Below are 15,200 nucleotides of genomic sequence, written 5' to 3'. Positions count from 1 at the left end.
ATTACAAAACACAACAAAATGTCTTTATGTCCAAGTGATGACAGGGGACACTGTAATTCTTCCAAATCGTTTTTATTCAGTGTTGTTTTCCTTGTTTGTGACTTATCGCCATGTGACCACAAAATAGTGAGACAGTAGCTCGGGTCTTTCCCACATCATCCAGGAAGAATGGGTATAAAATAATACTAATAAGAGCATACAACCTTATTTCGTAACATTCTGTAAAATATTGGCATTTACTAGATTTTATAACTATAAATATAAACACTCAACATCCAGAAGAAGCATTTCTGAAATGTTTCCTGACACCAACAGAGTGAGAGCAACAGAGGTGCCAGAAATGGACGGTACAGTCCCGTGGTGAAAGTTAAGGCCATTTTCGGAGAGACTGTCATTGGCAACGCGTACTGAAGACAAAACGCATGAAAGAGGAGAAAAAGGACAAACACAGAAGACGCAAAATGTAACGATGAAACCATAAAATAAAGAAACCAAACCCAACAGAGTCCTGTAAACCTCTGTGAAGAAAGTCCATACAAGTCGCAGCTAAAAACAGACACACAAGGTGTTCTTACCCCAGGGTAAACATTAGTGTCGCCCACCGAGTCGCTGTGACTGTACGGTCGTCCCAGAAAAGATTATTTACTCCCATGGGGACGAAAGGCCTTGGCTTGAAAGCAGCTGCTTTTACATTCTTAAGCATGCACCTTCCACTTGTGAGAGGACTTAAAACAACATCAGGGAGAGATGAGCAACTGGTTCACAAACTGGGCGGTTTGATAAACTCCTTCTATTCAATATGACAAATTTATCATTCAGCACTCGTATGTCCTTTGACAATTAAACCACATCAACATGGGAAAATCAGTCTTTGGTTGGACTGATAGTACAGACTGTTACAGATCTTTAAGCGATCACAGATATAAAAAGATAAAAGGTGAATATGTAGTTTATACTTTTAGCATGGTCCTTTTCTCGTACTGGCACTGTAGAAACAAACAGCCTCGTGTCCTCATTCGTTACATGATTCAGGAGAGATATTTTAAAGGACCATACTAGTGAGTTCTCAACTGAAAATGTTGTATGCCCGACATATTTGCTGACCATCTGCAAAAGCACGAGGTGCATTCATTTATTTCCACGACATGAAAACAAATGGTCGACTCTTCAAACGGGAACTTCCAAATCTGTGACTGAACTGCAGTTGAGTTGCAGTATGGGTAATACAGGCGCCAGGTTTTGACAACAATAACGTGATAGATTACTCCTTCAAGTTGCATAATTGATCACAGTGAACAACAAGTCTGCATTCATGCTTGTCAAAGTTGCACTGAAGACAAATCAATCAGCATTACTGCAACTTTGATTGAATAAGTCCCCTGAAAACTAACAGCTGAGACACGTATCTTATGTGTGCAGTGCGTGACGGCTGCGTTGCTCAACTGCTGCAGCTCACGTGTGTCTTTTTACAGAGTTTGCCTTTCATAATTATCGATAAAAACAATGAAGTGATTAGAAGGAGAAAGAAAAAAACTATATTCTACGATACAGGCATTAAACTGCAGCGAGATGCTGGTATGGTGTCAGTATGACTGTCCACAGACCATTTTTGCTACTAACAGCGCACTTGTTGCGGCGAAATAGATAAGACTCCCAATCTCTACATGATGCGCCGCTGCATCCTCTCATGAGGCGCACTTGATTTGCTCTGCTCTCGCTGGCTGCTCTAACCTGTTTATATCGACACCGAAATGAAAAGCAAGAGGTTTCGCCACGCGCGCACACACACCGCTCACGCAGGATACGTGTCCCTACTGTAACTATCAAAGCTTATATATGGGGAAAAACAATATATTAGTTATTTTCTTAAGAGTTCAACATTCAGAAATTGAGCTGGGTGTGGTTTGACAGTGGCAATATAAACAAACAACTACAAAACTGTTGACACATATTGCTAAAAATATTGCTAAACTTGATTGGAGCTCAGAAATATGATTGTACCAACTCAGAACACTAAACACACAAAGTGAAGTCTTTCCTTTGAAATAATGAAAACTGGGAGCCAGTCGCTCACAGCAAAAGCATGACTGAGAAATCTGTTTCTCCAGGGCCTTTAATGCCGACCTTGTGTTCACTCTGGATTTATACAACTCAAACCAAGGTTGCCTGGCTTGAACTAATATGATATGAAAAATGATTAGTTCTGATTTGTAGTAAATCAGACGTAACTTAAAACCACTGGCATGGTCCTTTAAAGTAAATATGGTATCTGAAGAAAAAAACAAACAAAAAAACAAACTCCACAATCCACGCCGTCAACATGGCTATGATTTCAATTCTGTTGGAAGAAAATGTTCCTGTACACAAAATATGCTCACAAATACATGTAAAGTCGGTCACAAACACACACTCATGAGAAGAACAACAGTGGATATTGTCAGAATCTTGTTTGGGATTAAAAATCTTCAAGTTGAAACAAACTAAAATCTGCTTTCAAATAAAACTATTTTTTTCCTTACATCCTAGAAGACATGCATATATGCAAAATACATCAATTAGAATAATATTTGTATTATATACCTATTGCATCTTAATATTTTTTATGTTATGTGTGTATGTACATTATTTTATGACACTGTGTACAAATGCAACATTCTGAATGCTGCAGAGAAACGACTAACACTGTGGGAACATTTTACAATGAAATCTGATCTGAACATCCTGCCGCTGCCCACAACTGCATCTGTTATGTTAGTGAGGTCTGTTAAGATTGTCGTCAAATGTGCTGCTCAGGTATCAGGAGTAAGAAGTGGGTGGCCAACGCCTTTTGGAGGTAAGTAGACGCCGAGAATTATGGCTTCCGATTACCTGACAAGTCGCTGATCGCCTGCATTCAGTGCACGGACGCACCGTACTGCTGATATGAGCTTTCAAAACCACGTTTGACACCGAAGGCTGATGGGTGAAATGACTGCAAGCGGCTGAGTGTTGAGTCACGATTCAAACCCGCACACTACTTTTCATCCCATCAGAAAAGGTAAGGTACATGTAGGAAGGCACCTCAACACTGTTTTGTGTTTTGAGATTGTGTGCGCGAGCCTTTAAAAAGACAGACGAGACTAAATGTGTATCAACCCGGTCAAAAAAGAGAGAAAAAAAGATGTTAAGTTCTGTCCGAGCCTCATCCACAATGAGGGATCAGGTGTGCCCTCGTGTGTCCAAACATCGTGCAGCAGCGAGTCCTCCTCTCTGGCCAGCTGTGAACTTTTCTGCTGTCGAATTTTTAAAAGTGAGTCAATGGGGAGACAGTTTTTTTTCTTTTGAAGACTTGGGATGCATCGCTGGCTGCACACTGGCCCTTGATTTAGTATTTACACGAGAGAATGAGGTTTTTATATGATATGGAGTCCAGACAGCTGAAGATGGGTGCATGTGAAAGCCTCTAAATATTGTAGATGACACCAAAATGAAGGACAACACTCAACTGAGAAATCTACAGTATCAACAAGCCTTGGCAAGACTTTCTAAAGACAGGATGGATTCACCTCGTAAGGTGTCGAGTGCATCAAACCATTCACGCTCAGCGTTGTCCTTTGTTTTGGCGTTCACCGACATCTAAGTTTGAAAACGAGATGCATAGACCATGTGACCCTGAGGGACATGATATTGAAGTTACCATGTAGTGGACCATGTATGGCCATGCTGCTCATGCATGCGTTGGTGTGTGTGTGTCTAGAATGGTGTGTAGTCTACGGGGTACATGACAGGCAGCCAGTTCTCGCTGAAGGTGGCGCAGTGTGTCCATCGGAGGTGACGCATAAGCTGGAAAACACAAAGAAAAAACAGGAGATGATTCTAAGGGAACAAACCTGAATTTTTGTAATAAGTCACAAAATATCAAGAAAATATCTCATTATGTTGAAAAGATATGAGTCACTGCTGTCTCACCTGGATGCAATTCCTCATGTTCTCTTTGCTCGGCTTCTCCTCCACCATCTTTGAGGCGTATTTTAAGGCTCGGCCGTACATCTTGTTCACAAGAGCGTGTTTGTATGAAAACATCAACACCTGAGCAGTGAAAAAGACAGATGACAACAAAAAATCATGTAGCTTACATTGTTGGATTAATACAAAGTGGCTAGGTTCAGCACATACACCAAATTCAGATTTTCAGGCAAGAAACCAGAAGAAAGCACAGGTACAATCTTGATTTTACAATGTTCACTGCTAAGGGTGTGAGAATTACAACATGTACGGGCATTAAATTATATGTCTGATGTTATTCTATATTTTATAACCATCAACTCATCCAGGGAAAAGTCTGAAACCTTCCACTAACAAGTATCGTCTGTGAAGCTGAAGCCTGATATATCATATTCCTCCTCTGTGTTAGCGACCTCCAGATTTGAACCGAAAACTAATAAAAAACACATTCCTGAGCCACACAGTTGCACTATGTGACATGTTGCTTCATTACTATGAACAAGAGCACTGCACTTTATTTTAAGTCAGTCCTGCATACACTGTCCTACTGCTGTAACGCACTACTCCTACATATGTGTATGACTCAGTGGGTGAAAATAGTACCAAACTAAAGCTCTCTTCACCTAAGATTATGTCCTGTTTGCTTAAAACTTCAGTGCTCAGCTTAAATAAGTTATTTAGCCTTTCTTGAACATAAAACTCTATTTGTGACTCCGGACAGTACTGAAAGATGGACATGTTGCAGGTTTTGGTCTTTCACTGACAATAAGAAAAACACAGAATATTACCTGTTTTATCAGTTGATCTCACATGTCAGATATATTCACATCAGAATACTTTACTAACTTGACGGTCACATTACAATGGAAAAACTAAAAACATTTTGCTCACCTTGGAGTCAGTTAGCTCTGCCCACTTCTGCACCTCCCAGAATGTGTCCATCAGGGCTTTAGCCACGTTCTGCAGGGAGTCGTCAGAGCTGCTGGGCACCTGTTCCACAACTTCCTGTTCTGCTGCCGTTTGACCCGTGGCGACAGCAACGGCGCCGTCCTGCGTCGCGGGGGGCAGCAGGAGCTGGTCAGCCAGAGCGCAGCCCCTCCTACACAGAGCGTCGAGCAGAGACGACTTCTGCTTCTCCATGTCACTGAAATGAACATGAATCAGAATTAAAGCCTCGAGGTTCAGCAGTCCAGCAGCTTTCGTTGATGATTTACTCAGGGTTTGCTACAAAAAAAAGGGCTTTATACTTTATCCTTGGTTAACCAGCTCTTTCTCCTTCAAAAGTGAATATTCAGGCTGAAGGACTCTAATAATATCCATATTTCTACTATTAATACTTCAGTGTGACCTACCTCTTGATAGAGGCGGCATCAGGCCGAGGGTCTGTCTTCATGGTGAGGTAAACAGCCAAGGCGGTCTGGTCGATTTGGGTGATGACGATGTCAGCTGCTGATTCCACCTCTTTGAGACGTTTCAAACGCTCCTACACACAAACAGAAGAAGAAAAAGACTGTGAGCAGTGATAGTTAGATAGTTTACGCTCTAACGTCTAGAACATATAAAATGTTAAACTGAATCCCATCAGTTTCCTCCATCCATCACCTTTTCAGAGTCCAGCTGGTGAAGCCTTTGTACATGCAGCGGGAGGTAATCTGAGTAGTTTTCCCTCAGTTCATCATAGATGGAGCTGGAGTCCAACCTGAACAGTGAAGAGAAGAACATGACAAATGGTTGAGAGTGATGAAAAGAGTAAGGCAAATGATGAAATGTGTTGCTGAGTCAAATAGACAAGCTACTGCGCTCACTTTGTCATCCACTGGATCTTTAAGTCTCTCATAGCTTCAGCAAACTCGTCCTTCACGTCTTTCTCTTTGTCTGCGTCCTTGTCCTTCTCCTTCCCTCCGTTCTTTGTTTTGTTTGGAGCTGGAATTAAGTGGTAGACGACTGGAACGATATCCTGTATGAACACACAAAAAAATAGTTTAGTCAAAAACCAACAACTGGTACATTCAACAAAATCTATGACCTCTTTTACTGCTCTGAATCAGCAAATTCTCACCCTCTTCCTACCAGTGTCATGTCCTGTGACTCCCAACTCCTTCTGGTTAACTCTCTTAAAATGCTTTTCAATATCAAGTTATAAATTTAAAGAAGTGCTCATTATCAATTGATGTTGATATTTATAGATATATTAGTATTTACTGACCACCAGAAAACTTAAACTACATCAAAATAAACACCCTTTATGACTAGATTATTTCATATTTCAGAACAGCAATATTAACATGCTTTGACATAATAAAGAAATAACAGATCCCATTTCAAGGTAAGGAATAAGCCATTTCCTGATGGTAGGAGAGCAGTGGAAGCTCTGTTGCAGTGTTTCTAGCTCATCCAGTACCTTTTTAAACTTTCCTTGTCGTTTTGCAGAGGCCTGCCCCTGGTGGTCAGAATAACACACAGTGAGGAAGAGACAACACAAACACACCAAAAAGGATTCTCTCTTTCTTCATTTTATCTTTCATCCTCACTCAGAGACTCTAATCCACCTACCTGTCACATTTTAATAAATGGCACAGTGGTAAAACAGATCTTGTGCTCTCTTCTAACAAATCTCATCAATCTGCTCTGCCACAAGGGTTAAACACTGCATCTTCTGTCAGTGATGAAAACTACAGTAACATAGAACAAGTCGGCTCACAATGAATCTGGCATGAAGGTGGTAAAATTCTCACATGTTTTAGACTCAAACAAGGCACAGGTCTGAAACAATGTCATGTGAAACAAAATGAAAAACATTGAAAAAAGTTCAGCCAAGGACACATAAAAGCTGTTAAAACGAGAGGAGCACCTGCAGCCCGTGCAGTGAGAATAAGCATCAAAAGAAGACATTTGTCATCGTATTAAATGTTTTCATCTAAACATTGTACTCAAAATCAACTTGTGTTGTTTATTTACACACACACCTCTGAGTGGGCTTAAAAAAGTAATAAATAGCACATGCCAGTTGTGATTTATGTAACCTTTACTACACAACAGTGAACATCAGGGCTGGGTATCAATCCTAAATACTATTTTTGGCACTGACCAAAATGTGTCTGGAGCACACAAATAAGGAAAACTGTTGAATACATAAAGCTGTTCAGAGTGATAATCTCTTTTACTAATTATCTGATCAGATACTTTTAGAATTAATTAATATTTTGTCCATTTTAGAGCATTTTTACTTGGGAAAAGCTCTTGTACACCTTTTTGTGTTTTGAAATTTAACGTTTTAAAACGTTGGCTTCTTTTGTTAAATGGAAAAACAATTTCTCAAAGCAAGGTGTTAAAGAAGTATGCTGGTTAAACCCAGGCATCATATTCGCACCAAGACTGAAAAATGTCAGTTAATACCCAGCCCTAGTGAACATAAAGTTCATAACCAGAAGCAAAGTCGTTTTAGACAGAATTCTTGTTTTGTTACCGTTCCTGAATAATGTTTTCCTTGAAGGCCTACAGTGAAAACAAGGTTTCATGTTTGTGTTGAGAGGTTATGGCACGAGCAACACCAAATCGTGCCTTTGAGCTGACAGCAGAAGAGTGGCCAAAGGCAAATGAAGGAGAAAGAGTCTTTTAAAGAAAGTCATGCAGAAACCAAAAGACTCCAACAGATTTCAGAGGCAACAGAGCAGATTCAGCGCAGGTCTGATGGTGATGAGAGATAAACAAAAGAGTGCAGAAAAGCCATAAACACTGAAGCACTGGTCCTCACCACTGATCCTCAGGACCGTATCACATTTCTAATTTGTGAATTTCACAATTTCATGGCACACTGGCTATGTATTGCAGCTATATTCTGCAGTGCAGTTTGTTACGTTTTCTCACAATAATACATAAAAGGTCACGGATTCGAAAGCAAAACTGAAAACTCCCATGACTTTAGATCCTGAGGAGCAGGATTGAGTACTGCTCTGGGGGAGAGAGGGCGACAACAAATAAAGCCACTCACTGCTTTCTTGCCATACTCGCTCTTAGGGACAACCAGAGAGCCTGAGAGATAGCATCCTGGACTCGTCCCCTTTGGGATCCTGAAAAGAAAAAAGGGAGAAAGACAGCAAAAGAGAGAATAATGACAGGAACATTAAAAAAAATGTATCACGAGAATATACCAAATATTTAAATATTCATTCAAGGCTTAATTCCTTTGATAAAGGGTCCTTTAATCGTAGATATTGACAAAGAAGACTGATATGTACGATATATCAGATGTCATGGTCACAATTGTTACTTGCAGGGAGGGAAAACACAAAAAGGTTTCATGTTTCAAAAAGGTGTCATGTCTGGAAGTAGACTCCTATATAACCTGGTTGAGCCAATTTTAACAATTAATAATGAAGTTACTGCTATTGCGATTTCGATCAGTTTTAAGCACTTCATCTAAATTCCCAAAAACACTTTGAGACCTTGAAAACACCACACTGAAATTAGAATAACTAACTAGAATTTCCAGCTGCCACAGAAACCCTGCATTTGGGGGTGTGATTGCGACCTAGGAGTAAACTACACATTTAATTTTATTTCTCTAAGGCCTTTGCTGCTCAAGTAAAGCTTTTTGGTTTTGTGCATGATAAATCCTGCTCTAAGATTGAACAGTTTAAGAGAAAAGTCAGATGGACTTACTTGTCGTCTGGCAGGGACGTGACGTAGAAGGGCTGTGTGGCGCCTGGGCACAAGGTGATAGAGTTCGCCTTCTTCTTGGCCATGAGAGCAGCCCGATGTGTCTCATAGACATCTAGACTGAGTGTGGTGGACAGACGGTGAGAAACCACAAAGGGTAGGTCCTTTAGGCGCTCCAGCTCGCTGGACTGCTCGTGGCGGACCTGCAAACGTACAGTATAGTCCCCCTTCTCCAGCTTAAGGGAGTACTGAAGGAGGAAAACAGACAAAGGGGAGATGTGTTAAGTCATGCACACCAGGTACTTATCCTACTTATCCACAATCCTTCCTCCTACTACAGCTGTAAAGGGACATCTGGGAAAGAAAAACATGTAGGATCAAGAGTGTACCTGGTGTGGGTAGGCATCCCCTGAGCCCAGTAGTCTCTTGTTCTGATCAAACAGCATCCACAGCTGACTATCAAACTCTGACTCATACAGCAGCTCACACAGCATGGGACAGCTGGGGGTCACCTCCCCACTCTTCGGCTGAGGACAGAGCAAAAGATTAAACACTCGTGCAAAAAGAAACAAAGAAAACTCAGCATTTTCCTCTCATGTGAAGTGCTGATGGTGTTGGCGGTACCTGGTGAAAACTGTAGGTGAGGACAATCTCGTAGAGTTGTCTGTTATTCGGCAGAACATCCCTCGCTCCCAGAGCTTTTATCTTCGAACTTAAAGGCCTGAAACAACAACAGGGATCAAACCATGAACTGCACTGATGTGGAACAACATAAAACGTGTGTGTGTGTGTGTGTGTGTGTGTGTGTGTGTGTGTGTGTGCGTGTGTGTGTGTGTGTGTGTATAAGTGCACAGTTACCTGAGAGGCTGAACCCAAGACTTGAGGGTGATAGTGGGGGACACCTCCTCGTACCTCAACGGCGACGTCACGTCAAAACTTGTCACTCCCTCTGAGGCATGCTGGGTTGAGAAAAATTTCAGTTAAAGAGAAATTATACTGTCTGGGCTGCAGCTTACTAATCTGTTTGTCTGTGCTCTTCTTACTATGTGCAGGGGGGAAGGGGAAGTGTTGAGTCCGTGGAAGGAGATACTGTAGTCCACCGTGACGTCACCTAGGCTCGCCCACCAGCGTGCAATGCACAACTCTACTATCCTACCTGACTGGAAAGGAGGCACAAAAACAGGCAGAAATGAACCCACCATTTTGTCCTTTTTATATATAAACATCTACAAAATGAAATGACTTCCATTCCTGGCACTAGGGGGGCACAGAATGGCATATGTTAAAACAATCCCAGTCATATAAATGTAATTTATAAATTAAATGTATATACCAGCACAGGGAAAGCCTCAGTTAGTGAGCCTCTTTCCAACAGTGAAGAGAACTTGTAGAATTCATTCGCTCTGTACGCTCTTTGCTTGACCAGGTGCACCGCATGGAGAACAAACTTCGATGACACATCTCCTGAATGAGAGGTCAGTGTGATCTCTGCAGGAGAGAGATGTGAGAAACAGGAGAGCAATGAGGGATCCGGTACACCAATTTTAAAAACACAAGGAAACAAGGTTTTCAACAAAGGTGACCAAAGTGCAAAGAATGGTCCTGAACAACTGGTAAACCGTCGCGTTGAGCCCTGATGAGAACACACTTAACAAATAATTGAGGACAAACTTGAAATCTAAACCACTGATTAAACCCACAAAGACACTGACCTGCCCAGGAGGCTCCCTGAGGAACAGTGATGAAGTGGCGTCTGATTTGTCCTGGTCTGAAGTGGACGTCTGTGAAACAAACCTCCTGATTACGACCGTCTGTCACTCTGTCAGATGAGAGCGAAAGCAAGAGAGAGCTGTCAGACACACACAAGCCACAAAGAGCGACCAAAGTAAAAAAAGTAAAACAATATGAAGTAAGAACTTACTTGGCCGGGATGATAACTGTTATAGGAACTCTGAACAGGGGGCCACAGGTAGGTGCTGCTGTGTCATACCCACACACCTACAAAAGAAGAACATGCTCAGTGTGTTAATCACACCAGATTAAAATTAACAGACTGAGAAACGATGTTCATCTTTTCCTTCTGCTCTCTTTCTTGCTCGTCCCTACCTCGGTGTAATGTACTCCCTCTCTCAGTCCCACAGGATCGATTCGGACGTTGACATGACGACACTGGTTCATCAGCTCAAGATGGGAGGGACACTGGACCCACGGGGCGGCACATGTTAGCGCCAAGTGTAGCTGTAAGGAGATTCGCTCAGAGTTTCCTGTGATAGAAGAAGACAGAGGATAGGTGGTGTAAAAACACAATGAAAACATGTTCAAAGGGACATAAAATACTGTAAAAGCCATCACAGCTAAAGCTGATCAGTACCTGTGTTCTCTGGGAAGATGGGTTCAATTCCTACTCCGTGGTCTGAGGGTGAAAGAATTTGGGCTGGGTCCCTGAGGTAGATGCCTTTCTGTGATCCCACACTTACTGAGAAGCCTAGATGGCTTGTGGGTAAAGAGGCATGTTGAGTGAGGTAGTCTAAAGCCTTATCCACCTGGAGAGGAAGAAAGGGAGTCGATTAAGACTGTTACAAGAAACTGAAATGAAAATGTTTTTCTTTTAGCAGCTATGGTCAACCCACCTGGATTATCCCATGGCCCTGTGCAAACACCTCGATGTCATCAACCTTCAGAGCTGTGTTCTCCAGCGCTCTCCTCACAGCAGGAACAGAAGGACTGATTCCGTCCTGCTTCAGACCTTTATCACACACAATCACACATCAGAATCAGCATTTGCTTCACTTCCACACGTATCCATGCATCAACTATTAGCCCACAAGGCTGGGCGCACCTGAGAGGACGAGTGCGATGCCTCCACAGGCATTAGGAGATGACATGGATGTGCCATTCATCAGCTGGGTACCACGAAGAGTCCAGTTGGGTACAGATGCGATGGCACCACCAGGGGCGCTGATGCTGACCCCCAGGGCCCCGTCTGTACTGGGACCCCTGGACGACCAGGTGTACTGGTTTGGAGGCAGCTTCTCCCTCAGGGAGTACTCTGCCACCATCATGTCTGGAGTCACATAAGCTCCAACTCCTGAGGAAAGAAGAGAGAAGGAGTGAAGAAAAATCAGTCATTATTGTTTGTTTTGCTTTTTTCGTACTAAGGTTACATGCATTGTTGTTTTTGTGATGAAGAAAAGTCAATAATTAGAAATGTAAGAAGAAAAACAACTGTATGATTGTGCTGTATGATTGTAAATTGAAAGTTTAAAATAAAAAAAATCCTCTTGTCGTCATTGTTTGTACCTATGACACTGTTGGTGGTTCCCCCTGGGCAGCCGACTGTGGACAGGCACGGGCCGTTGTTTCCTGCACTTGAAACAAACATCACATTGTGCTTCTGCACGGCCTCGGTGATCACCTCACAAATCCTCCTGAAAGACAAATTGACAAAAATCAGAGACAAGCCGAATCCACACAATCGAACCCCTCCCGTGGTGTAATACTTACCCTGAATTGGGCCAGTGAGTAGCTTCCCCATAGCTATAGTTAACCAGGTCACACTTGTAGTTGATGACTTCAATCATCTTCCGAGTAAAAAGAGAGATGAAAATTAAAGGCTGTCAAAAAAATGCAAGAACTACTCTTTTGTATTCTTCAGAGTTTGGGCAATATACCGCGCGGATGAGTCCTGTGCCTGTTTCCATGGTGCTGAGGCGAGTGTCGCCGATCTTCAGGGCCAAGATTTGAGCACCGGGGGCCACACCGTTGCGCTCAGGTTCCTCTGGGAAGTAGCCTGCTGCAATGCTCGCTACATGAGTCCCATGAGCCCCTTTAAAAAGCGCACAGGCAGGTTAGACCGGAGAAAACATCATGGTGAAGATCCCAACACTCACTTTTACACCGAACATCTTTTGAATCTTCCTTTCAGTGCATTCTTTGGGAAATCTTACCTCCACTGGTGACAATGCAGAGTGTGTTTCCCTCATCATAAATATTTACAGAGTAGTTCAGCATCTCAGCATTTCCTAACGAGGCGTACTCTTGCCTTTCTCTGTAAGAGCTCAGAACCGTGCACTGGGACAGCTCTCCACACTCTGAAGTGTCGACGACAGCTCTAAAGAGAACAAACAGCAAAAGGCAATAAATAGTAGTAGAAAGTGAGGATGAAAGTTAAAAAAATTTCATGTATAAAGAATATAAATGTGCGACTTACCTCCATGTGACGCCGTCATGCCACAGTACACAGTCGTATACGGGACCGGGATCACTGTACTTCTTTTCTAGTGATGCCAGCAGCTCGGACTGACTCTGCAGCTCTTCTTTCTGCAACTTCTCCATCTGAGGAGAGGAGGCGAGGCAGGGTGGAGGATACATGTGAGAGAGACAGCAGTAGAGAAATCAGAGTAGCAAACACAACATCACTAGGACTGGCAAATAAATGCAAATACCAAGTTTGTCACTCTGACCTGTGAGGGTGTTGGGTGAGAGAGGTCGAACTCTTCTGTCTTGCGAGAGACCTCGGCGAGGGCTGCTCTGTGTGCAGGGTCCCACGTTTTCTCCTTTCGTTCTTTCTATAAGATGAAAGTGCCACAAAAACAAAGTACCTTTAACACCTGGAGAGGATTGTGGGTAAGTAGATTCTCATTCTTTTCATCTACATGATATAAACTTGTTTCTCAGTAGTAACACTACTGTAATAATGTCATGTCGGCCTACCTGTATTCTTTCTTTAAGAGCCTTGGGGAAGAACTCGTAGCCATTTTTAACTCCAATGCGATACTTCCCTGATGGATTGACCCAGGCAGGAGGGATCTGGATGACATAAAAAGACGCAGGCTGAGACAAATATGAAGAAAAATGCTTCAAGTGCAGGTTGAATGATCTCCTCGAGTATGGTTTGAGTAAAAATGGGCCATACAGAGCCAACGGAAGTCCTGTGTGACAGCTGTGAATCATTTACTTTTTTAATTGGTCTCACTATTAAAAGGTGTCTACCGACCTTGAGCGTTCTCCCAGAGAGGCCGATGATTGTCCCATCTTTAGGTTCTGCCGCTGTGGTCATGTTCACGTCCCCGCTGCCCGTTGTATCGATGATGTCGATGATCTTTGGCTTCCCCTCAGTTGTGACCTTAAGATGAAATTATGAAGAAAAGAAAAACAAATCAGTAATCACTTAAGAAAAATAAAGGCTCAATCGCATGTAAAGTACAAATTTAGAAACTTCTACCAACCAGGGAGCTGTATAAGCATCATAACCTGTCACTTTGGATATCAAGTTAAATCTGAGTAATGTGTAAATTATCTTGAAGTTTAAACTTCAGTGCTTTGCAACAGAGCTGCTCCTCTTACACGTATTTGTTTACAAACTCTGAAGGGGTCAGATTCAATCTCTGCCCTTTAAAGCACGACTGAAGCAAGGTGGCATGACCTCAAATTTATGTAATGGTGTGCAAATTATGCTATTCACACAATTATACCTGTAAGGCAGGTTTTTATTAGCGTACTGTGCGTTAGCATTGTGTTGCTAACTAACTATATTCCAGTGTGACTTGGCAGTTAACATGTAGTTAAGGCTCACCAACCCACAAATAACCGACCGTACTATAGTTTAACTAATAATAATCTGGTTACATCGGCTAACCCGTGTTCAACCCACTGAAAGGACAAAGTGTACTAATTGGGGAGGTTGAGGGTAAAGAGAAGCGGACAAATGCAGCTGTTAAGTTAGCTGCTAGGCTAACATGTTAGCAACTATGCCACTAGCTAACGTTAGCTAAATAAGTTAGTTTTGCACCGAAACACAATCTGACAGCAGGATACACTGCCTGCTTTCAATTACTTTCTCTTGTTAAGGTTGTCATAAAATCTCCAAAGCTAACTGCCGTAATTGTTGTGTGTGTCTGCCGATGCTAGCAAGCTAGCTCACCAGCTAGCTATTTCCGTTAAGTGACTGGGTACAAATTGGGTGAATGAGTCGGGCCTTTAGCATTCGCTAGCTCGCCGCTAGCTCGTAGCTAACGTGAAGGCAGCCGGTCAGATTTACCTGCATGCCGGGGGCCCCGGGATCCACGCCGGTGTCGAGGATAGCGATGAGCACTCCCCGGCCATCGTACTCGGGGAACCTGGTGAGATAAGACGTGGCGCCGGTTTCTTTCTTGGGGAGCAGCCCGTGGAAGGGGAACGGTTCCTCGGTAGAGTGAGCAGCCATGATCAGAAGGAGCGACAATGAAAACAAAGCAGCGAAAATGGGGAAGAGAGCGACACGGTGGGAAGGAGACGGGGAGGAGAGCTGTTTAAAGGGGCACACACATTCATCTGTCATCAACAATATAATGTGAGCTGCTCACTGATTACACCCCACATACACGAGGCTGGCTTATTTAGCAGCTGAAGCCTGGCCTCGAGGTCTCAGAGGCCCCAAGGTCACCATGTGCCAGTAGAGGTATTTATTTTTTAACATTTATTTGGATATGAGGTTCATTTAAGATATGTAAACAACACAAACAGAAACAACAGAGAGTTCAAGCTGAAAGGTCCTGTCCATGTGTCAATGTTAAACT

General features: G+C 42.7%; 1 protein-coding gene across 2 annotated transcripts; it reads right to left on the bottom strand.

Moving 5' to 3' along the window:
* Positions 1-56: 56 nt before the first annotated feature.
* On the bottom strand, positions 57-14,992 carry tpp2 (tripeptidyl peptidase 2). Of its 2 annotated transcripts, XM_073464100.1 has the most exons (29): positions 14,684-14,992; positions 13,640-13,768; positions 13,357-13,452; positions 13,107-13,211; positions 12,854-12,978; positions 12,591-12,754; positions 12,315-12,469; positions 12,148-12,224; positions 11,944-12,071; positions 11,483-11,731; positions 11,274-11,389; positions 11,015-11,186; positions 10,750-10,907; positions 10,565-10,641; positions 10,356-10,462; positions 9,977-10,131; positions 9,687-9,803; positions 9,502-9,602; positions 9,268-9,364; positions 9,033-9,170; positions 8,647-8,891; positions 7,976-8,054; positions 6,386-6,424; positions 5,790-5,941; positions 5,587-5,683; positions 5,337-5,467; positions 4,876-5,128; positions 3,949-4,068; positions 57-3,822 (listed from the first exon to the last, which is right to left on the bottom strand). In XM_073464100.1, exons 1-29 carry the CDS (start codon positions 14,960-14,962, stop codon positions 3,733-3,735), a joined length of 3,951 nt encoding a protein of 1,316 aa, XP_073320201.1. In that variant the 5' UTR covers positions 14,963-14,992; the 3' UTR covers positions 57-3,732. The 2 variants fall into 2 exon arrangements, with proteins under 2 accessions (XP_073320201.1, XP_073320202.1); XM_073464101.1 differs by lacking the exon at positions 6,386-6,424 and having other exon boundaries at positions 14,684-14,991.
* Positions 14,993-15,200: the final 208 nt, after the last annotated feature.

This window comes from Pagrus major, chromosome 4 (assembly GCF_040436345.1).
Source record: "Pagrus major chromosome 4, Pma_NU_1.0".
NCBI lineage: Eukaryota > Metazoa > Chordata > Actinopteri > Spariformes > Sparidae > Pagrus > Pagrus major.
This window is presented reverse-complemented; position numbering and strand designations above follow the sequence as displayed.